Source organism: Periplaneta americana, chromosome 2 (assembly GCF_040183065.1).
Source record: "Periplaneta americana isolate PAMFEO1 chromosome 2, P.americana_PAMFEO1_priV1, whole genome shotgun sequence".
NCBI lineage: Eukaryota > Metazoa > Arthropoda > Insecta > Blattodea > Blattidae > Periplaneta > Periplaneta americana.
In genome coordinates this window covers 33,530,734-33,555,088 of record NC_091118.1, presented here as the reverse complement: position 1 = coordinate 33,555,088, position 24,355 = coordinate 33,530,734, and the positions used below count along the sequence as shown (strand labels likewise).

The following is a 24,355-nucleotide window of genomic DNA, read 5'->3' as shown; positions in this document are numbered from 1 at the left end:
GCAACTGTTTTTAAAACCATTGGTGCATAAACTTGGACAGTTTCTGCATCTTGTCAGAAGTAAAGCAAAACAATATCTTCATCTGATTTTAAATGGTGAGCATTTATTTCTCGATCCCTCTAAGCGGGACACTGTGTATTTTCCTTCCCTTGAAAATATCCTCCAGAAATCAACCCATTAGTATTAATCGTACCCCTGCAATCACTACATGCAGGTATCTGTACTGTAATGGTATAGCAAGGGGAGTAACACTATGGGGATATAATGGCATTATTTTTCTCAAACTTTGTTATGAATTGCTAAAATCGTCGTCCCGAAAAGCAAAGAAAGAATCTAACGTTAAACTATAATACTTGTCATCAATAATAATTTATGGCATCGCAAATTTTTTCATATTTTCTAAATCTAGAACGTTTGACAAGTCAACACATTATCAATTTCCGAAAGCACTTCGAGATATATAGATTAGACTGTATTTGTTCACAAATTTCGATTAGGCCCCTAATACATAACATATTATATGTACGTTACATGTACACTGATTTCAAAGATATCTGATCCGACTAATCGTTAGTGATCGATAATTTGTTGGTGTAAATGTGGATTCTTTAGTTATTGCTTCTATGAATAGATGGTGAAGATAAAATAATCACTGTTGCCAATTGTAGATAAGTATTCTCGCATTATGGAATTCAATTTTTCATCCCACTCAACTGATTGTAAAACAACACTGCGTTTAGCTGGAAACTGCTGATATTGTCAATTGTTATAATTAATCTATATAATCTTTTTCTCTGATATTTTAACTGTCCCAATAATGGTGCCACCTATTGAGAACTAGCGGAACTGTTTCAAAGTTTGTCAATTTTTTTATATCTTTGGTTCTGACTTATTCCGTGGTTGGAAAGTTCGCTTACACGATCATAAAATCGTAGGTCGGATACTTTTGAACGTCAGTGTACAAGAAAAGAGGAAACTAATGCTCAGTTGAAGTTTTTGCGCAGAATCTGAGAATTTCTGGTGAAATCGGCCAAACGGCTGCCCTGCTTGTAAGTCTCGCGGTACTGTATTGCACCATTTAACCGCAACACGTCTGTCTCAATAGAAAATTATACACGATTTCTTACCTGAGCTGGCATTACTTCTGCATTAGTGCCTGCGATATCGATGCCTGCATACAGACAGGCCCTATAGTGAGCTTCAACGATTTCTCTGGCGTATACTTTGTCGGCACCAACTCCGCAGTAGTATGGCCCTTGGGGTCCCGGGAAGCCATTCGCAGGCCAGCCGAATGGACGAAGATCGGAGTCCAAGAGGGTGTATTCTTGTTCGATTCCAAACCACGGCTTTGTGTCTGCAGCTCTTTCTACTGCTTCCAGGCATGTGTGTCTGTGGTTCGTGGCTGTGAAAGAGAAATCAAAACCGTCAAAGAAAGCTCTCCTTCAGTTTACGTTTCCTATTTTTTCTCCAAGTTTTTGTACAAAAATAAAATTTGCCTACCTTTAACAAAAATAATCACACTCGTAAAAACTATTTATTTTGATGTGTTACATCTATATATATTCAACCCAAACTAACAGAAAAAATGAAAGTATTTTTTTGGAACTGAAATTACACCGACATCATTCGACTTAGGTTGCTATGGACAAGCTTAATATGTCATATCCGATCAACTCAACAATGTAAACGATTTGATTCATATAAAGAAGATGAGGAATCCGCATCATAAGCTCACGAAGCTCGAGTTGTGAGGGGAGGGTGCTAGGAACATAGACTGTGCCGACATTACTTCGCATTGCTTGTGATAAGGCGATAGTAGCGATCCTAGTGGTTAGCAACTATCTATGGATGCATATTTACTACGTATTGAGCTTCGTGACTGCATACACTAGACTGTGTTTTAAGCCTGTTTTAATCAGTGTTGCCAATTCAGCGATTTTCCCGCTAGATCTAAAGTGTTAGTTTAGCGGGTAAGATTTATGAAATTTGTATTGCTCATATAGGGATTTAGCGATTTTTTTAACACTCACAGCGGTAAAATAATCTTATTTTTACATTGACAATTTAGCAATTTAGAGGTTTCTGTACTGTAAATTAGTGAGTTTTTAAGAATCGAGTTGGCAACACTGGTTTTAATAATAATAATCAGTTGTTCCTTAACATGGTCGCTAAACAGACGCGTGCACAATACATGGGTAACTATAGAAAGTTAACACAAGCTTGACATTTCATACATATGAGTAAACAACAAGAATAATAATTATATACGTGATATTCTGATGTGTTTATACAGAACATACCACTTAATTATTAACTGTACGTTGCTCAAAAATATTTTTTCATTAGTCTTATTTTAATAGTATATTGTTTTAATGCGTGTGTTATTATTATTATTATTATTATTATTATTATTATTATTATTATTATTATTAGATTGGCTTATCCATAGCTTATTTCATTAGATGCTCTTAAATTTTACAGTAAGTACAACATAAGATCGAAACAAACAGGAAGAACTACTAGCTTAGGAGAGGGAATGGAAAAGATTGAAAGGTCACTGGTCTGTATGTGCGTTGCTTGTTTTAATTGGTTGTGAATGATACCAATAATTTATTATTGCATCTGATTATATAGTCATAGAAGTGAAAGCTCTATTGGCCTACGGGTTCTTAGTTTGATATGACAAACAGGAAGAGACATATTTTCGCTGTTAGTTCAGGCTATGTTGCCACATAGTTGCTCGAATTCAAAGTTAAGAAACGAATTTTTTGTTTCCGCGAATTATGTACTGATTGAAAAAAATAATACAAAGATTTTAATGCATGGACGATTAGATGTCCATTCGGCACCCATCCAGAATAGTAAACTACCGGTACGGTAAGTTTTAGTTCGACTTCGTATTCATAATGACATTTATATCGTCTCTACTGTCATAGACACAGAGCATTGACTATTTGTTTTACCTGGCATATACTGATAGCTTAATCTTTCTCATGCTGCTACTAGAGTGACGTCTCGCATCTTTATCAGCTGTACCTGACCCCTGTTCTGCATATTCCAAGCGCATGCGAACAACGAAAAGTTTTGCCTTCAATGGTCAGTGTTTGTGCTACGAGCAGTCTCAACTCTGCTCAAACTTGCTGTATCGTGCTGTATAGCGTTTTTGCTTTTTGCTTAATGATGCTTAAACTTGCTTCATCCTTAGAAGCCGGAAGACTTATGCCACTATTGCACGCAGATGCCTAACTCTTAACCAGCGTTTCATATACATGCATAATCGAGTAAATTCGTGTTGGGTTCGTTAGCCTAGCGGTTTAAGGCGCACAAAATATGTCCGGCCAGCATATCGTGCCTAAGATCGCAGGTTCGCGTCCCGGCCACTGCAGTCAATTGAGCCTGTGGTAAAGGATGGGGAGGGCCCATGTAAAACAATCGGTGTAATGGTACCCATGGAAGCTGAAATGATTCTGCTCCTTTAAAAAAAATACAAAAAAGAAATTTTGTTTTAATTAAGTGCATTGCCCTTAATGTTATAAAATTAAAGAATATCAACTTATTTTATATATAACGTACAATTTATAACATATTATATCACGTCATGGCCATATTATTATTATTATTATTATTATTATTATTATTGTTGTTGTTGTCACACTAACATTACTTATCCAACTTTCATTATTTACTTTCATGTTGTTTTATGGTTTAGATATTAATGTAATAACTATGTAAGCAATTGTATTTAATTAGAATTAGAGTCTGGCTGGGCGGAAGAGAAGCCTACTGACCTTAGCTCTGCCAGATTAATAAAGAATAATAATAATAATAATAATAATAATAATAATAATAATTATTATTATTATTATCATTATTATTATTGTCATACTAACATTATTTATTCAACTTTCATTATTTACTTTCATGTTGTTTTATGGTCTAGATATTAATGTAATAACTATGTAAGCAATTGTATTTAATTAGAATTAGAGTCTGACTGGGCGGAAGAGAAGGCCTACTGGCCTTAGCTCTGCCAGATTAAATAAATAAATAAATTATTATTATTATTATTATTATTATTATTATTATTATTATTGTCACGCTAATATTACTTATCCAACTGTCATTATTTACTTTCATGTTGTTTTATGGTCTAGATATTAATGTAATAAGCTAATAACTATGTAAGCAATTGTATTTAATTAGAATTAGAGTCTGGCTGGGCTGAAGAGAAGGCCTACTGGCCTTAGCTCTGCCAGATTAAATAAATAAATAAATTATTATTATTATTATTATTATTATTATTATTATTATTATTATTATTATTATTATTATTATTATTATACTAGCTGGCCACTATAATGGACGCACGACTCCTAAGGGTTAATCGTGTTATACATCGTTCTTGCATTTTGCTTAGTCATGTTTAAACTTACTTAAACATGCTGCACAGCGTTTTTGTATCGTGCTAGAAAAGTATCCGGCAGTCTTATATTAATAATTGAAAAAACATGTTTAAGCAATAACGTTTTCGCTTAAAGCAGTTTTGCTAGGTAAATGTGCGCCCAGTCTTAGTCTAGCATCTCAGTGTGTTCATAGCTGTACTTAAGGAGAGCTTATTTATTTATTTATTTATTTATTTATTTATTTATTTATTTATTTATTTATTTATTTATTTAACCTGGTAGAGATAAGGCCATCAGGCCTTCTCTTCCCCTCTACCAGGGGTAATAGGCTAATATAACAACACACGAACTAACTGCTCGTACTATATATTCCGTTAATGCCGTCACGTTTGAAGTTGTGTTTATGGCAGGGTTGCCAGACGTCCCGTATTTTACGGGAAAGCTCCTTATTACATAATTACTTATCCTGCATCCCATACAGTTACTCTAAGGGACCTCGATTGTCCCATATTTCAAACATAATGTTGGCATCCTTTCGAAATTAGCGTAGCCTATAATAAAAATGTTTATTTTCTGCCAAGTACTGCCAACAGAGATCGTTGTTTTTAACTTCTCAACTGCTGTTCCGGATGTGATTCCGTACATTGTCACAAAATATTACTTTTTGTGTCGCATTCAGCTTCGTTCATATTGTCACCATCTGTCTCTTGGTTAACTTTATTTACAATTGTCGATATTTCAAGAGTGATTCCGCGTTTAATATTTAAGAACGATCCACCGTTTTGGAGTAGTGGTCAGAGTGTCTGACTGCGAAACTAGCTGGCCCAGGATCGAATCCCGGTTGGGAAAAGTTGCCTGGTTGAGGTTTTTTCCGAAATTTTCCCCTTAATCCATTATGAGCAAATTCTGGGTAACTTTCGACGCCAGATCCTGGGTTCATTTCGCGGTCATTATCACCTTCATCTTCATCCATCCTGCCTACTTCCATACTCATGTCATCCTATCAAAACGGGGCTAACAGAATCCTGCCTAATGGGTGTCCTAACCTCAGTACAGGATTATTCCTCATAATCGCCCAAAAGTAGGTAGAGAGGCAAGTGGCTACATTCCAATATGCGGGGAATTTTTTTAATAAGGAATATAAAGAAGTTTCTTTCTTAATTATAATCTCCACCGAAGCCAGAAATCGACGATCAGTCATACAGAATAGCTGTACGTAACGATCCCAACAATAGGTTTTTTCTCTTCCCTACTTCCTTCCACCTGAAGACGAAGGGAGAACCACCCTTCGAAACGTTGTGTCTTAATTTTTGATTGTGACAACCAGCAATGGAAAAAGTCCAAACCCCTCACATAAACATTAATATAAAGACAGCATTATTCTTTTTTGAAGTGGAGGATTTTGATTCATTTTCTATAACGGCCATTTTATTAATATTTCAATTTCATGAGAATTTTAAAATGTTACATTTTATTTTAAGGGGAATTAAATAAGACATTTCTGCTTAGTTATCATTATGCTCAATTTTGATAAATATTGTTACTTCACACTGTTTTCTATCGAACAGCATCCTTGACGCGCGCACGCCTTTTGATATTCATACTACTGTTACTTTGAAAGAAATAGTTTCGAAACAATGTTAAAGTTGACGTGATTGAGGCATTACGAGCTCTCATGTTGAATTACCTTGAATTTACACCTGCTGTGTTGAAATGTATCTGAGTTCCTTGTGTATCTGTTGAATAAACTGATGTATGAAACCTTTCTTTTATCATTATTTTGATGCCTGATGCGTAATATAGGTTTCCTTTTACGTAAAAATATCTTTCCAATTTATACGAAATTACTGCGGTTATCTTACAATTAGCGATAAAACGTGAAATATAATATATTTATCACGATTTTTTCGAAGTTAATACGGAATTCTGTGTTCTCTAGCCCAGGAGTTACTCGTCGTAGTTGATAAAGCATCGTAAAATAACCAATTAAAAAGTTACTCGTCGACTGCAACACAAAACAAGTAAATAGCGAACAACTAAGGCACAGTAGTTCAACGGGGCATGACCCACGCCGCCTTCTATTGTACACAGCAGAGGGACTCTAGAACACAGTTAACCTGAAACCACTTGTCTCTCTCCCATCGGGCAACAAGTTTCGGTACCTGGTCATCAAAATCCGACCCGTATAATAATCATCATATGAAAATTTCTTCCCCATGAGGATTTGAACCTGCGCTCATTCCGTAAAGCAAGTACAGGCACCATGTCGCCTCGGAGAGGGACTCTAGTAATATTACTATGGTATTTCTGCAAAGCTGACAGAAACGTGGAAAGGTATTAGCCTAGCAACAAGCCAAGAGGGCTGTATATACCCAAAGAAAACAGTTAGAGCGATAATAATTGATGGGAAAATTGCTGTCCAGTACAAAGGTGATATTTACAAGTAACTGTAATTAACAGATAAGACTATATATTACAAAGAGTGTCCTTTAGCTTTCACTCAACTGGTTTTCCGTGCCTTTTAAAGTATTTGTGACGAGAAAAGAGGGTAATTCTAGAAGAATGATGGACGCTTCCTACCTGTGGAACGGGAGAGGACAAAAACTTATTATTCTTAGATTTTACGGTTCCATGTATTGTTAATTTCTCTTAAATTTAATGGTTGAGTTGTTTGAACTTTTTTCATTGCTAATTTTCAAAATTGTAGCACAACGTTTCGAAGAGTGAATCTCTCTTCGTCGTCAGGTGAAAACCTACTGTGGGGATCGTTACAAACAGGTAGCCTGTCTGACTGAAATTGCTTTTCACTTAGTCAAACTTCATCTTTTCATTTGCTGTTTATCTATCCTAAGAAACACACAAACGCATACATATTAAGAAAATCAGAGAAGAGCGCTGCCTTAGATTTGAGCTGGATCGTCATTGCTTGCTTTCTATTTTGAATGAGTACACGTTGAAGTTTGGCTAAAATATAGTTTATATTAAAATTCCCACATGCTGCTAAAGGAGACTCCATGAATTTGCACAAAAATCTGACTAACAGTTCAGAAGACATCGCTGTATACAGACACGCCCAAAACCACTTTTTTCGGCATAGAGGTACTAATAAAGTGTATTTATATGAAAATGTCTAATTATTTTTATCAATATCATTATTAATCACAAAACTTTCTGAATTCTTCACAATATAAAATTTAGACCTATTCCCACCCTACAATTCTACCACCGATTCTATATGATTTTGAACAGTCGGCACTGGTCTCCCAAGAACACAACTTGAAATTCCTTTTACTTTGAAATTTTATTCCAAGAAAATATATTTTAGGCCACCAAATCAGAAGCCAAGAAGTTGTTTACAATGTGAAAGTTCAACATTGCTCGCTAAAATATGGTGCTGAAACCTACAATGTGCCTCTTGCAGTGATTGATGTCATTTCATGTGTTATACATCTATGCAAACAGGAAAGTAACTGGATGACTGGCTGCAAGTTAGTGTACAATTTTGTCAACTGTCCGAGACGACTGTATTCCAATAGACTACAATGGGACAGAGGGTTGTCCAAAACTTGACAGCCAACTGATAAGCAACAGTAACTTATCGCGTCTTAAGTATCCAGTTCAACCAGAAATTAACTGCTGAAAAAAACACGAATGCGGAAACACAGAGAAAGCGCAGCAGGTAGGCGAAGGCGAAGACGGAGAGAAAGAGGAGCGTGAAGGCGAAGAGGAGAGAAAGAGGAGCGTGAAGGCGAAGACGGAGAGAAAGAGGAGCGTGAAGGCGAAGACGGAGAGAAAGAGGAGCGTGAAGGCGAAGAGGAGAGAAAGAGGAGCATGAAGGCGAAGACGGAGAGAAAGAGGAGCGTGAAGGCGAAGACGGAGAGAAAGAGGAGCGTGAAGGCGAAGACGGAGAGAAAGAGGAGCGTGAAGGCGAAGACGGAGAGAAAGAGGAGCGTGAAGGCGAAGAGGAGAGAAAGAGGAGCATGAAGGCGAAGACGGAGAGAAAGAGGAGCGTGAAGGCGAAGACGGAGAGAAAGAGGAGCGTGAAGGCGAAGACGGAGAGAAAGAGGAGCGTGAAGGCGAAGACGGAGAGAAAGAGGAACGTGAAGGCGAAGACGGAGAGAAAGAGGAACGTGAAGGCGAAGACGGAGAGAAAGAGGAACGTGAAGGCGAAGACGGAGAGAAAGTGGAGCGTGAAAGCGAAGACGGAGAGAAAGAGGAACGTGAAGGCGAAGACGGAGAGAAAGTGGAGCGTGAAGGCGAAGACGGGGACAAAGAGGAACGTGAAGGCGAAAACGGGGAGAAAGAGGAACGTGAAGGCGAAGACGGAGAGGAAGAGGAACGTGAAGGCGAAGACGGAGAGAAAGAGGAGCGTGAAGGCGAAGACGGAGAGAAAGAGGAGCGTGAAGGCGAAGAGGAGAGAAAGAGGAGCATGAAGGCGAAGACGGAGAGAAAGAGGAGCGTGAAGGCGAAGACGGAGAGAAAGAGGAGCGTGAAGGCGAAGACGGAGAGAAAGAGGAGCGTGAAGGCGAAGACGGAGAGAAAGAGGAACGTGAAGGCGAAGACGGAGAGAAAGAGGAACGTGAAGGCGAAGACGGAGAGAAAGAGGAACGTGAAGGCGAAGACGGAGAGAAAGAGGAACGTGAAGGCGAAGACGGAGAGAAAGAGGAACGTGAAGGCGAAGACGGAGAGAAAGTGGAACGTGAAGGCGAAGACGGAGAGAAAGTGGAGCGTGAAGGCGAAGACGGGGACAAAGAGGAACGTGAAGGCGAAAACGGGGAGAAAGAGGAACGTGAAGGCGAAGACGGAGAGGAAGAGGAACGTGAAGGCGAAGACGGAGAGGAAGAGGAACGTGAAGGCGAAGACGGAGAGAAAGTGGAGCGTGAAGGCGAAGGAGGAGAGAAAGAGGAACGTGAAGGCGAAGACGGAGAGAAAGTGGAGCGTGAAGGCGAAGACGGAGAGAAAGAGGAGCGTGAAGGCGAAGAGGAGAGAAAGAGGAGCATGAAGGCGAAGACGGAGAGAAAGAGGAGCGTGAAGGCGAAGACGGAGAGAAAGAGGAGCGTGAAGGCGAAGACGGAGAGAAAGAGGAGCGTGAAGGCGAAGACGGAGAGAAAGAGGAACGTGAAGGCGAAGACGGAGAGAAAGAGGAACGTGAAGGCGAAGACGGAGAGAAAGAGGAACGTGAAGGCGAAGACGGAGAGAAAGAGGAACGTGAAGGCGAAGACGGAGAGAAAGAGGAACGTGAAGGCGAAGACGGAGAGAAAGTGGAACGTGAAGGCGAAGACGGAGAGAAAGTGGAGCGTGAAGGCGAAGACGGGGACAAAGAGGAACGTGAAGGCGAAAACGGGGAGAAAGAGGAACGTGAAGGCGAAGACGGAGAGGAAGAGGAACGTGAAGGCGAAGACGGAGAGGAAGAGGAACGTGAAGGCGAAGACGGAGAGAAAGTGGAGCGTGAAGGCGAAGGAGGAGAGAAAGAGGAACGTGAAGGCGAAGACGGAGAGAAAGTGGAGCGTGAAGGCGAAGACGGGGAGAAAGAGGAACGTGAAGGCGAAAACGGGGAGAAAGAGGAACGTGAAGGCGAAGACGGAGAGGAAGAGGAACGTGAAGGCGAAGACGGAGAGAAAGAGGAACGTGAAGGCGAAGACTGAGAGAAAGAGGAACGTGAAGGCGAAGACGGAGAGGAAGAGGAACGTGAAGGCGAAGGCGGAAGAAAGTGGAGCGTGAAGGCGAAGACGGAGAGAAAGAGCGAGTATGAAGGCGAAGGCGGAGAGAGAGGGGAGCGTGAAGGCAAAGAGGAGAGAAAGAGGAGCGTGAAGGCGAAGACGGAGAGAAAGAGGAGCGTGAAGGCGAAGAGGAGAGAAAAAGCGTGAAGGCGAAGACTGAGAGAGGAGCGTGAAGGCGAAGGCGGAGAGAAAGAGGAGCGTGAAGGCGAAGGCGGAGAGAAAGAGGAGCGCGAAGGCGAAGGCGGAGAGAGGAGCGTGAAGGCGAAGGCGGAGAGAAAAAGGAGCGTGAAAGCGAAGGCGGAGGAGCGTGAAGGCGAAGGCGGAGAGAAAGAGGAGCGTGAAAGCAAGGCGGAAAGAGGAGCGTGAAAGCGAAGGTGGAGAATGAGAATCGCGAAAACGGAGAAATTGACGGAACTTAAACTTCATCTACCAATCATACACAGGCCTGTGTATGGGTATTATCTGAAGAGTATTCTCGGTTTTCTTAAGACATGCAAAACGTATTGGTTCTGTATGTTCTCTAGATCACTCAATCTTCTTATTAATCACTTGTGATAACCTAAAACTTTTGTCACCTTGTATTAAGTTCTTGAACTTACAACATTTGAATCTTGTGTAAAGCAACATTTACAGCACTCCTGCTTGAAAATTATTCCTTATCTGCTGCGAAGGTCACCTTACGAACTTTAATGTCGTATCAAGAGCTATCATCATAGCTAGAATGACGTCAATAAGAAAATTACATATTCTGGAAGAATTTATCTGCATAGGATGTGTGTGTCAGTGGCTTAGAGTTTATAGCAGCTGCCATAATGTTCGACATAAAATGACATTCTGTGTCTGAAAGAGTTGAATTCCTTCTTTGTGCCTTTACATGCGTTCTAGATTTTTTCTAAGTGTTAATGTTGCTCTTTAGTAAGTAAAATCCGTAAATATACCTAATAAAACAGCTTTATGGCGTTTGAATGTTTTGAAGAATCTGAAAAGTGAGATACAGTCAAATAAAAACACCTTTTTCATGCTGTTCTAAGATTATCCTGTAATGCAGCTTCAGTAAAGAGTAAGAGTATCTATTAATTTAGCTCTCCAATGAACTAGCATTGAAACTGACGTTCCCACAAACGATGAAACGGTGAAAAACGCAGTAACACAAGTGCCCACCAGACTTGGAGCTCTCACAGATTCTTCCTCAAGGCTCCAAATTCCCTTGCAAGAAACCGTGATCGTGTAACTTTTGTTTCAACTCCTATTTCCTCCCTTTCTTTCATTGCGAATAAAAAATAAAAACTATGATATAGCCCTAATCCACTGCTCAAAATTGTACCTATAATTCCCCACATGTCTCGGCTTGTAACACAGTACCTGTACTATAAATCTGTTACAACGACACTGGTTTGTATGTAACAAAGTTTTTCATATTCTTTGGATGACATTATAACCAAGTTCTACTGTATCTTCCTCTTAGTTCCAATGCAGTGAGTGAGTTGTCAGCGAAATGAGTGTAGTGCTGAAAGGTACTTGTGCAGGTGTGAACATATCATACTCGTGGGTTTTAGTTCGAACTCAAGGTTAAGGTATGTATTAACGTTTTGGAGGAAAATCTACATTTTTTGACCAACCTTTTTAAGATATTTATCAGACAACATATGAAAGTAGACTAACATAGCCATATATCAGAAACGTCAATTTCACTTTTTGATTCCTTAAAAAAAAATAATTAATTAAAAATTATTCTATTTCTTCAAAATGCCATATATTTTCTAAAAATTACTCAATTTTGAAATTTCTTTCACTGAGTTATTGCTGTTTATGCGTATAACGCTCTGTACTAGGATTTTGCAGCTAACATTATTACAAAGAAAATTTTAGTAAAAAAACGCCATTTCAAACGTTAATACATACCTTAAGATACAAATTAGATTTACTTTAAGTGTTATTTTAAGTGATCTTGCTTCATTTAATTTAGGATGCTCCCTGTTATTATTATTATTATTATTATTATTATTATTATTATTATTATTATTATTATTAATTATCATTAGTATTATTATTAATTGCATTTTTATTAATTGTGTTTATTATTGTCATTATCGAGTGTAATTAGTTACCACTGCCACCGGGTATATACCCATTTGCAATGTGAATACATACATACCTACATACATACAATCTTGTTTTTTTTTTTTTTTATTAATCGGATGGACAACTTTATTGGGAAACCAGAAGACTAACGGCAAATGTTTCAGATGTCTAGACCATTAGATTAAATAAATATATTTTTTATTAATTTCTTTAAAATGTATATTTTGACGACGTTGTTTCAATTTCGAGCGGAACAATTTTTGGAGCCAAAAACTCGCCACACAGCCGATTTTTCAAAACGAATAACAAAAGCACTTTATATTTTCACTTATTGTACCCCCAATCGAACCCAGCTGTAGTAGGATACGCTACCACTCGAGCAAAATTTCATTAAAGTAAAAGAATTCATCAATTCTCATTGTGTACATAGAATTAGCAATTCTGTGCGCACTGCATAGCAACAGATGAAAGCTTGCGCTCGTTCCCTATCGTATCAGATGTTTGAACTAATTTACACAGACGATGAATTGTTTGCAGTAACAAGGTTAACCTTTATCTCTCTCCAAACTCGAGTCTGACATAATCACCTCATATCTATCTTATGACGGAGTTCTGTACGAGTGTTGTTTGCATTTCTGTTCATTTCCAGTACAAGGGTCCTCAGTCTTTGTTCCTCTAGAATTCCCGTGGAGTGTTCGCGTTTAATTAATACTCAGCCGGTGTCGAAGACGACGACGCTTTCCTTTAAACTAAAGAGTTAGGATTTATATTGATTAGGCCTTCTCAAATGCGGCAAATATGTCTACCAGTGATACATCACTTACAAATAGCTTTTAGAGAACCCGGAAGTTCATTGCCGCCCTCACATAAGCCCGCCATCGGTCCTTATCCTGAGCAAGATTAATTCAGTCCCTAGCATCATATCCCACATCCTATCTACGTCTCGGCTTTTCCAAAGATCTTTTTCCCCTCAGGTCTCCCAACTAACACTCTATATATTTCTGGATTCACGTGCTGCATGCCCTGCCCATCTCAAACGTCTGGATTTAATGTTCCTAATTATGTCAGGTGAAGAATACAATGCGTGCAGTTCGGTGTTTGCAACTTTATCCATTCTCCTGTAACTTCATCCCTCTTAGCCCCAAATATTTTCCTAAGCACCTTACTCTCGAATACACTTAACCTCTGTTCCTCCCTCAAAGTGAGAGTCCAAGTTTCACAGCCATACAGAACAATCGGTAATACAGTATAACTGTTTTATAAATTGTAACTTCCAGTTTTTTTGATAGCAGACTAGATGACAAAAGCTTCTCTACGAATAATATCAGGCATTTCCAATATGTATTCTACGTTTAATTTCCTCCAGAATGTCATTTATATTTGTTATTGTTGCTCCAAAATATTTGAATTCGGCCACGTCTTCAGAGTTTAAATTTCCAATTTTTATATTTCCATTTCGTACTATGTTCTGATCACAAGACATAGGCATATACTTTGATCATGATTCGGAAAACTAATTAATAAATTATGAGTTTAAAAGTAAGAAAAAAATAGGTAAAAACCTAGAAATCCGGTGCCTATTTAGTTCAGTCACCCTTATAATCACCCCTTTTAAAGAACGTATTTTGAATCCTATATAGTCCAAAATCTTAGTGGGATTTAACTTATTTTACGTACCAATTTTTGTGTAATCTTACCTATATTTATCTGTTTTGTTAGATCCAATCAATCAGAAGGAGTATGCTCAGGGGCAGGTATTTATGGATATTAATTTTATCGTTTGTGTTTTTTAATATTGATATCTGCGGAGATTTTTGGAGATCGATTTGTACTTTTGGCGGAGATTAATGGAAATTTTGGAAAATACAGTTATTATTTTGGAATTGGAGTATTAACTCAGTATGAATATTACTTTCCAAATAATTAACATTAAAAGTTCGTTGGATTCTGGACAATATTTGTTGGATTGAAGCTGTATTTAATACACATTCATTAAAAACGAAAAAAAAAAAAAATTGCATCCCTCAAATTAACACTTTCAAATTATTAGCGAAATGTTGAATTCTTAGTCTTTTGAGTTCACTAATGTAATCAGAACACCTGGAATACCATCAATTGTAGCCTACTTGGATGTATAACAAATTCAAGTGAAAAAAAAATCCGAAAAAACTCAGAATGTGAAATTCGCCATAAAACGACGCAATAGTAAATAATTCGCGAATGTGTTCATATTTCGCTATTAGAACTCTATTTCGCGATTTGTCGCGATTGTTTTATCCACACACTTTGTCCTATTTTTCACGTGCGATATTATTTCTTCTCTAGTGTTAATATTATATTATATAATTCCATTGCCGCTAAAATTTAAATTTTAGTTCCTATTTTATTTTATTTATTTATTTTTCTATATTTCTCTTATATTAATATTGTATTATATAACTCCTGTAACTGTAATTTTAATTTTATTTCCTATTTTATTTTATTTTATATTCTCTTATAGGCCTATTAATATTATATCTGAACTGCGACCGAACACGAGCGCTGCTCATTCGGTCTCAAATTTTGTTAATACTACTGTATCTCCTTTTTTATATTGATTGTATTATTTTATTTCTATTTCTCTTGTTTGTAATTATATTCTTTATTCTGTGTATTTAAATTTAAATAAATAAATAAATAAATAAATAAATAAATAAATAAATAAATAAATAAAAATAAACATTATTAATCAGAATCACTTAATTCGTAAAGATTAGTAAAACTCTATTGTATATCTATTATGTCGTGATTTTCGCGATCTCCATAAGTACCCGGCCCTGAGTATGCTCATTGTCTCACATTATTAAACTACCCATATTATCGAGGGACTCTAGAAATGCTACCGATGTCTACACTTCGGTATGGCATAGTTGCGCCCCGCGGTCAATTGGGAGGCCTAGGTATGGCATAATTGCGCCCCGAAGAAATCAGGTATCAGCAGGGACATGGCATAGTTGCGCCCCGATGGGCATAGTACTCACGAAAGTGATTGTCATAAAATAAATAAATTACTTACAAATATTACAGTGATAGCTGCATTGAAATCAGGTAGGCTTAGCATACGATCAATTTTACTATGTAAAATAACACTTTTTATCGATCGCACACAATAAATGAATTGCATTTTTTGTTTGTACACCGATATCTTAACCCTACGGTACAGGGTTTCGAAAATCGAAACTTAGAACCATTGTGAATTATTAACTCTTTACCCTTTTCACTAAACTTAACATTCTTTTTAAATTAACCTCATTATACGCCACAGACGGTGTGAAAATCATTAATAAAATGTCAAAGACTGCTAAGCCCCCCTATTCCAACGGCTCACTCATTTGAATATGTCAGTTAATAAAGTACTGCCAACTTCATGGTGTTCATTTTAACGGTAGGTTATTGATAAACACTGCATAAACAGTAGAAAAACAGTTAATAAAGTACTGCCAACTATATGGTGTTCATTTTAACGGTAGGCTATTGATAATCACTGCATAAACAGTATACTCTATTTTATTTCAAGGAGTGCAGTTCGATGGCTCCTTTGAACACCCATTTACAGATTTATGACTTCCTACACAAACAACTCTGACAATTCCATCCTGTCCCCTCGTCCCAACATTGCACAGTTGTCACAATCCTGATGACCTTCGAAATTATGCAGTGAAACTGACGGGATTCTTGGAATTCGGAAAAGATGCGGCAACTCTGCCTCCACGTGGATTTGACGGGCACCTGTCAATTCTTGTGAACGAGGGCTGTGTATGTATGTATGTATGTATGTATGTATGTATGTATGTATGTATGTATGTATGTATGTATGTATGTATGTATGTATGTATGTATGTATGCATTTATTTATTCACACTGCAGTGGGAATATACCCGGTGGCAGTGGTAACTAATTACACTCAATAATGACAATAATAAACTCATTAATTGAAAATACAATTAATAATAATACTAATAATTAATACTAACAATAATGAATAACAACAACAACAACAACAGGGAATATACTGTGATTGGTTACTAAGAAGAGAAGACAAGATTTCCGTCACAGTAAGGAAGACATTTATTTATGACAACCAATTAGTAGGGGGCAGTAGAAGGTCTGTCGGCAAAGTCCTTTCTATGAAACTGCACTCCATGAAAAAAAAATAGAGTATAGAAAAACAGTTAATAAAATACTGCCAACTTCATGGTGTTCATTTTAACGGTATCGATAATGAATATTAAATCGAATAAGAAATCAATAAGGTTGGTTGATTACGAGGCTCGAGTTCCCGTAGTGTCTTTTTCTCTACCTATTTCATCGGGGCGCAACTATGACATGCCCTTTTCTCTACCTGATGGGAACGGGGCGCAACTATGCCCACAAAACAGGGACCCTTTTTTATCTGCTGCATTTTATCTGACCGTGGGGCGCAACTATGCCATGCCCTTTTCTCTATCTGAGGGGAACGGGGCGCAACTATGCCCACAAAACAGGGACCCTTTTTTATCTGCTGCATTTTATCTGACCGTGGGGCGCAACTATGCCATGCCCTTTTCTCTACCTGATGGGAACGGGGCGCAACTATGCCCACAAAACAGGGACCCTTTTTATCTGCTGCATTTTATCTGACCGTGGGGCGCAACTATGCCCTGCCCCTACACTTGACGTACTGCAGCTCACTCACCAGTGGGTTCCTTGTTGTGCTTGTACGTATCGCAGAGGACGAGGGTGTTGTTGCCGCCCGGCCTGAAGGGGTCCTTGTACTCCGCCACGGGGCACAGGAATGTGTCGGAATTCGTGCCCTCCGCCTGGTACGTGGAGCTGCCGTCGTAGTTCCAGATCGGGTAGTCTGGAAAAATAACATCATTATAATTAGGTCGGCGGGTCTCCAAGGTGACGCCCGCGCACATCCCCGCGTCACGTGATCGGCAGGCGCGCGTGCCAGCTCTTTAAATATCACGGGAAAACAGCTGATGAGGAAACAATGACACGACCTGCGTGCGAACTGCCCCCCCCTCCCTCACAGCGATGACACGCTGGGCTCTTCCTCTGTGTACAGCGGAACTTAAGACACTCCTGAAGCTAGATTAGTTAATTTCAGAGGATGTTGATACTGCAGTAATAATAGTACAACTTAAATGTCAGGCGGAACTTATATTCTCGAAGAAGAAAATCTGTACCACAGGCTTTCTTCTACGACAGGCTAAATAATAATTGAGTTCGCGGGAAAACGATGAATGTCACAGTTTTGTTAAGGTTGATGTCATTATCTAATTCAATGGATCACTACGAAATTTAATGTTGTTCTTATGAAAAATGGTAAAAAGGAGAATTATCACCACGAATACAGTAATCCTTTCCTTTATTTTCTATAGAAACAGCACTACATCTTGCAGTTATAGACCCAATTAGATCATTATCTAATCCTCAACAGAAATGTGACATTCATCGTTTTTCCCGCGAACTCTTCAATTTATTTATTTATTTATTGATATTTATGTGCTCGACAACAGCCATTGGCCAATAAATGTCCAGCACAGTGATACAATTAATACATTAAAATGAACAACTATGATACAAATTAAATACTTGTGTTAACAACAAAATAAATAACACAGATTACAATAATTAATTTACAAGAATTAAAACTATAAATTCGACCCTCACAAGTACTAACATTGTAACTCACTTTCTTACATTTTCCAGGAGATGAAAATGAAGTTTTAAAATGATCGTGTAAATTAGTGTATACAAATATGTAGAGTAACAATAAGATTTTACGTACAATTGAGGAGGTTTAGAGTTACAATGATAGTACTGGAAGAAAAAGAAACAATTTAAGACTATATTAACTAGGATAACTGAAAACCATAAAAAAAAATTGAGTTACAATGTTAGTACTTGGGAGGGTCGAATTATTAGGGAAAGGAGTTGATTCGTACTACCAATTTGTGTATAAGGATTATGCAAAAATATTAGGAAAGACATTGCCATATTCTAATACTTCTATACATTGAATGGATCGAAATCGCCTACATGTAAGTTAGCATGTTTAATACATCTGGAGACCGGCGAGGAAGATTTAGAATTTATAATATAAAAGAGTTTGTGATGTCTCATATCCTTCATTGGAATACGAAGGCTGACACCGTTTAAGAAAGATTGACAATTAATGTCACCTTTAAGGACCTTACATAAGAATAAATAATCGAGATCATGATGTCTCGCATACAGGCTTCGACATTTAAAGTGCTCGCATTTTTGATCATAGTTATACTCAGAATAAATAATAATAATAATAATAATAATAATAATAATAAATAAATAATAATAGACAGTAGGCTATAGAAGAATTGCACTACATTCACCTTACATTTGCTGTAAACTTCGGGAAAATCTTACCAGATAAATAACACTGAACAACAAGAATTTTGCTCCGACTTAAAACAATGTATCCCTTATGGCAGCCGTGGCGAAAATATGACTCACGAGCACATTGTGGCTCGCAATGATAGCTGTGCATTTCTCTTGCTTTCTACCTCCAACAACCCCACCCTCCCTCTCAATGGAGTCAAACTCCGTTCCATTTGTATTTGTCTCTGATCTGCGAGTGGCATATCGTCGTAATGTCTCTCTCTCTCTCTCTCTCTCTCTCTCTCTCTCTCTCTCGAATATATGTACAGTACATCTACAAAAACGATATTTTCAAGTAGGATGGGAAGACGCATTTTTTTGCTGCCAATATGATGAGAATATTAAATGTATGATTTGTTCACAAGTATTACGAGGAAAACGGTTGTATAACATAAAACGGCATTGTACTACATGTTACTGATGAAACATTAAAAGGTTAAGTGTTGTTGTTATTATTATTATTATTATTATTATTATTATTATTATCATCATCATCATCATCATCATCTTTGTACGTCGGTCCTTTTTCAGCAGATGTACGAATAATGCTGTTAGATCTTCAATTTAAACTCACATATTTACAATGCGATGTTAAATGAAAGCTATATGTAAGGACTTGACAAATGTTGAACTTTTCAAATCTTTGCCAAAAAATAAATATCCGAAGCTTCGTTCTTTCGCCTTCTCTTTTGAAGCCATGTTCGCTACAACTTACGTTTGTGACAAATTATTTTCAACAATTAAAATAGTAAAAACCAAATTTGGATCACGACTGGCCTTCGTGATTAACTACGACTGGCAGTAAGTGACATAATTTCTGATTTTGAAACTCTGTCGCAGAGACATTGTGAAAACAGTTAATTTTAGATTGTCATAATGTGTCCTATGTTCTCTTATTCATTTCTTTCTTCGTTACACGTACTAAATATTAGTTTGTAGCCTTGTACTGTATAAAACTGTATTTAAGTGCTTGACGTAAGGAAAATGGAAATACGTTAATAAGTCAGACAGTTGCTTCACTTCCCCTTCGGGTGTCCGCTTCCCTCCATAAGTGCTATGCACGTTGCAGGTTACACAGTGGTTCGGCGCACGATGACATTTTCGCCACGGCTGCCTTATGGTTTGGTGTGCGCTGAATCTGAAAATGCATCTCTTTTCTTCGTATCACGTAAGGTTTTCAAGATATACTATGATTTCACTTTTCGATAAGCGCTCCTCCAGGAAACATCTGGCGCTGGTTGGGTTGTAAACCAAAACAAAAGCTAATGCATTTTATGAGTTTATGATTTATTTCCGGTTTCTTATGTTTGTTGGCATGTTCTTTTGTAATTCTAATAAATAAATAGATATTGGTCCCTTCTGTTAAGTAAATTTCATAGAAGTTCAAAGTGAGGTCTATGCAATGAACGAACAGTGGTGAGGTTTTCAGTATTTAAAGGAAAAGTTTAACATTGTGAGTGAAGGCAAATTAAAAGAGGGCATTTTCATCGGTACACAAAGTTATGGCTGATCCTTTGTTTGAGGAAAAACTTTCCATTGCAGAAAGAATGGCATGACGCGCTTTTAATAAGTTTGCTCAAATTTTCTTTGAAATTCTAGGGCAGACAACTACATATAACTTGTGGAAACCATGTTAAGTGCATATGACCAGATGGAGTGTAATATACACTTTTTACATTCTCATTTGGATTTCCTTCCTCCTCACCTTGGAGCGGTAAGCGACGAGCATGGGGAAAGATTTCATTAAGAAATATCTGAAATGGAAAAACGATATAAAGGAAGATCATCATCCAGCAATGCTTGTAGACTATTGTTGGTTCCTTCTAAAATACAGTCCCGGGTCTAGTTATAAACAGAAGTCATCCAGAAAATTATTTTAAATGTAAGTTCAAATATCGGGATTTTTGTCATTATACGCATGAAATATATTTTTATTGTTCTGTTTTAAACTATGTAGCATCATTTTTGTATCCAGTACATATTTTTCAAGTATTAAAAGAAATTTTGAATTCCTAATGTGTTGTAATTTTATCAGTAGCAGCGAAAAATTAAAAAGAGATAAGTTTTGTAAAAAAAAATTTAATTCATTTTCTCCGGAAAATGATACGTGATGGGGCAATTTAGATTATAAATTCAGATTTAGGGCACACATATTAGTAATATTCACCTATTTTTATTTCGGAGCAAGACAAAAAGTAAAAATTTGTTGTTCACGCGGAATATGAAAAGCATAGAAAAACAGGAAGTGTTAATGTAATAAAACCTTTAAAAATCACCCGAACTTGTTTACCGCGAGTATCCAGGCAAAGGATAGTTTGAGGAACAGCAAGCCTCTCTGTACAGTAGATTTTAACAACGCTTCACTTCTTGATTTAATTCTCCATCCAATAAAAGGCAGTGCTAAAGAACTTCATGGCCAGATTTTGACCCAGCATACCTTTTACGCAATGGCAACAGCTATTCCACATTACGTACTATGCAGCTGTTATTTACTGTTGTGTGTTAATATCAAAGTTATTCTCCATATAAAAATGACATAATATATCAGTATTTGAACCAGAAATTAATGTTGTCCTTTTAATGACCCAAACTCTAAACATTTTTAAGAGATTAGATAACCATGACAACACAAACAGATAAGTGACCTCAACATAACGCATAGTCCCTTGCATTTCGGTTTAATTCAGTTTTCTTATGAAACGAGAACAGTTGAAGATCATAGGTGGCAAAGTTCAACAATCTACTCGATTTTGTTTAGTCGGCAAGGCAAAGTCTGCCAGCAGTTCAGCACATTCGCGTCTAGTTGGCACCCACTTGTATGTAGTTAAACACGAGTGTAATGGATAAATATCCTCTTTTTTTGCGGTAAAAAGAAATGGTCTGTCCCTCCGCAGAAAAAAAAAACTTTATTCGCACTCAGCTGTATTTAAAAACAAAGGGAAGTGGGTCTCCTGCTAAGAAAGAAGCTATTTAGAGATATTTTAAAAGAGAATCTCCCAGAAAATAAACGGAGTCGTGTAAACTACATAAGCTTATTTCTTCATTTCATTACATACTATGTTTTACACATTAGTTAAAAGTTTCTCCAACTGTAAGGCGAACATCAAGTAACCGCGTGCCAATTCTCCGACTCGTTGTTGAAATACCATCTCACCATCATCAATTTCACCGACGCTAAATAACCTCTGAACTGATACACTATCCTTATATACCGTAAACTGGGGTAAAGAGGATCACATGTGGTAAAGTGGATCATATGTGTATTGTTAGGTAAGTCAACGCCACATGGATCACACATGCAAAGAAAACTATTTTTAGTGACATTTATACAAGGTTTTCTTTGCATGTGTGATCCATGTGGCGCTGACTTATCTAAGCAATACACATATGATCCACTTTACCACATGTGATCCTCTTTACCCCAGTTTACGGTAACCGATTGAACAAAAATCACTTATTAGCGAACGTCGTAATAAATGGAGTTCTAAGAATAAATGCAGTGGGTTTGTTAAAAAATTTAAAATTACACAGGGTGTTTAGAAAATAAATACACAACTTCAACAAGATATAGGGGCAGAACTGTTAAGATATCGAAACTCACTTTACACGGTTTTGTAAGTCCATTCTTGAAGTTTCTTTTTCAACTACTTACTTTATGTACACCCTGCAAAACACACTAAATATATCAAGTAGAATTCTTGCCAAACGCGTAGTAATATATCTTCATCAAGACTGTCAACAGCTGTTCGCAAGCGATTTTTCACGCCCTCTAGATTTGTAGGACGAGGAAGAATGAAACCCGGTCTTTCACATGTTCTCTATAGTAATTACACGAGAGCTGTTTTATCTTATTTATAATTTCACGAGCTTGAAGGACGAGTGAAATTGTGCTAATAAGATAAAACCACGATTGCAATTTAATAAGATTATTCAACGAATAAAATTAAATACCTTGCAAAACCGAATTACAGTACTTACGTAAATGATAATAATTATAAAACATAGCAATAAAGCATTATGTTTCCTTGTAATAAAGTTAAAAAACAAACTGCTATCAATCACGGCATACTAAATACTATTGCCAACTATTCATAGCGGAAATACCAAACAATAATTCTTAACCTCAAAAGTAAGATAAGCTGAAGTGTTACATTAACAGAATAAAAACAGAAAGGTTTTTACAGACATTTAACTTATTTATTACTTGAAGTTACAATAATTGAAAACGCTTCCCTACAAAGCGTCTTATCAAGAAACATAACTGAGATTGGTTGATTTTAAGGCGATTCTGAAACGTCATTGGCTAATATCGCAAATTCATCCTCTAAATTGAATAGTCATAGGAAAGAAGTCCCAGGTGTTAGCTCGGGGCTTTTTAGTGGTCAAAGTGCTATTATTTTCAAGTCTTGCACGACCAAGCCATCGTTGTGGAATTAATAATTTTCCAGTGCCAATAGGGTGGTGCCCCATTCTGTTGTAAAATTAAATTTTAACTGTATTAATGCAGTTCATGCATCAGCCAATTGATGTCATGTTGAAAGGAAGGGACTATACACTTTTTCAGGTAATAGCGCGAAACACATTAATAGGCTATTTGAAGAATCCCGCACATACGCCATTGTATCTCAAGGATATTCAGTTTCTTATACTCGAACTTTTTTTATACATCTTCACTTATAGTATGTGCAACTTCGACTCGCAGCTAAAAATTAGTCACTCACTAAAATTATCTTCCCACAACGCTGGAGAATTTCTATACAGAAATCACGACATTTAATTTTGTCATTGTCAGAATGAGCTCGTAGTAGGCCTAACTGAAGTTTGTATGGATTCATTTTCAGCAGCCATACAATTTTCCGAATGGTCGTTGTGGAATTTATAGCTCCAACTTGCCCTTGTTAGTTTTTTTGGCCTGCGTTGCAAAGCATCACGAACACAATGTTTTTCATTTGACACACGCTGTCTTCCAGGACTTTCACCATTACAGACATACCGTTGTTTCGAATTTATTGTGTCAATCGTAGATGGACTGTCTAGTCGCTGGTAATTTTCTTAAACGAGTTCCAAAATGCCGCTGCAGTGGCAGTCATCTTACCGGAACTGCGACGTAATCGATAATCGATATACGGTATATCGATACAAACTTTCATTGTTGCCGAACGGAAATCTACTAGTATTTCTACATCTTCAATAGTCATGATTCTAAAACATGTTGAAGCTATCTGCTTCTTTTGTAATTGCGGTGTATGATTGTGTTAAGTGGGAAGGTTCTAAGAACGATGAAAGGAGTAAAACTGTTGTAATTTCTTTGGTTAGAAATTTTAAAATGCATTCGAAAGTACAAGATGATGTCAAATTTGCCAAAAATATTTATTTCAAATTATGAGAACGTCAACTGTGTTAATAGAAAGGGGAAGGCACTTATTTTAAACAAAATCGCTCCCTATTACAGAGGATAATTTTTTAATTTCTATTTCTGGGAGTCATTTTAAGAGGGTGGCTTAGCACACAGGAGTCTATATTATCTGCAGGCACAGTCATCTAGTTGGCCGTGATTCAGATTATGCTCGCTTTCTGGTTGCATTGTTGGCTGTTTGGCTGTCGTCCATATTTCTTGTGTCCGAAACTAAAGTTACAGCTGATGGAGTATTGAGGAAGAATACTAACGTGATAAAAATAACATCATTTCACTTCGCAATGTTTCTT

The 24,355-nt window shown here is 37.3% G+C and overlaps 1 protein-coding gene across 1 annotated transcript in view; it reads right to left on the bottom strand.

Annotated features, from left to right (window-relative positions):
- The window catches only part of Gs2 (glutamine synthetase 2), a 63,459-nt gene that overhangs the window by 19,518 nt on the left and 19,586 nt on the right, over positions 1 to 24,355 (bottom strand). Inside the window, exons 3-4 of the mRNA XM_069814696.1 lie at positions 16,920 to 17,084; positions 1,128 to 1,402 (exon numbers count right to left, since the gene is read on the bottom strand). Of these exons, the coding sequence (XP_069670797.1) occupies positions 1,128 to 1,402; positions 16,920 to 17,084 (440 nt within the window). The remainder of the gene's footprint in view (positions 1 to 1,127; positions 1,403 to 16,919; positions 17,085 to 24,355) is intronic.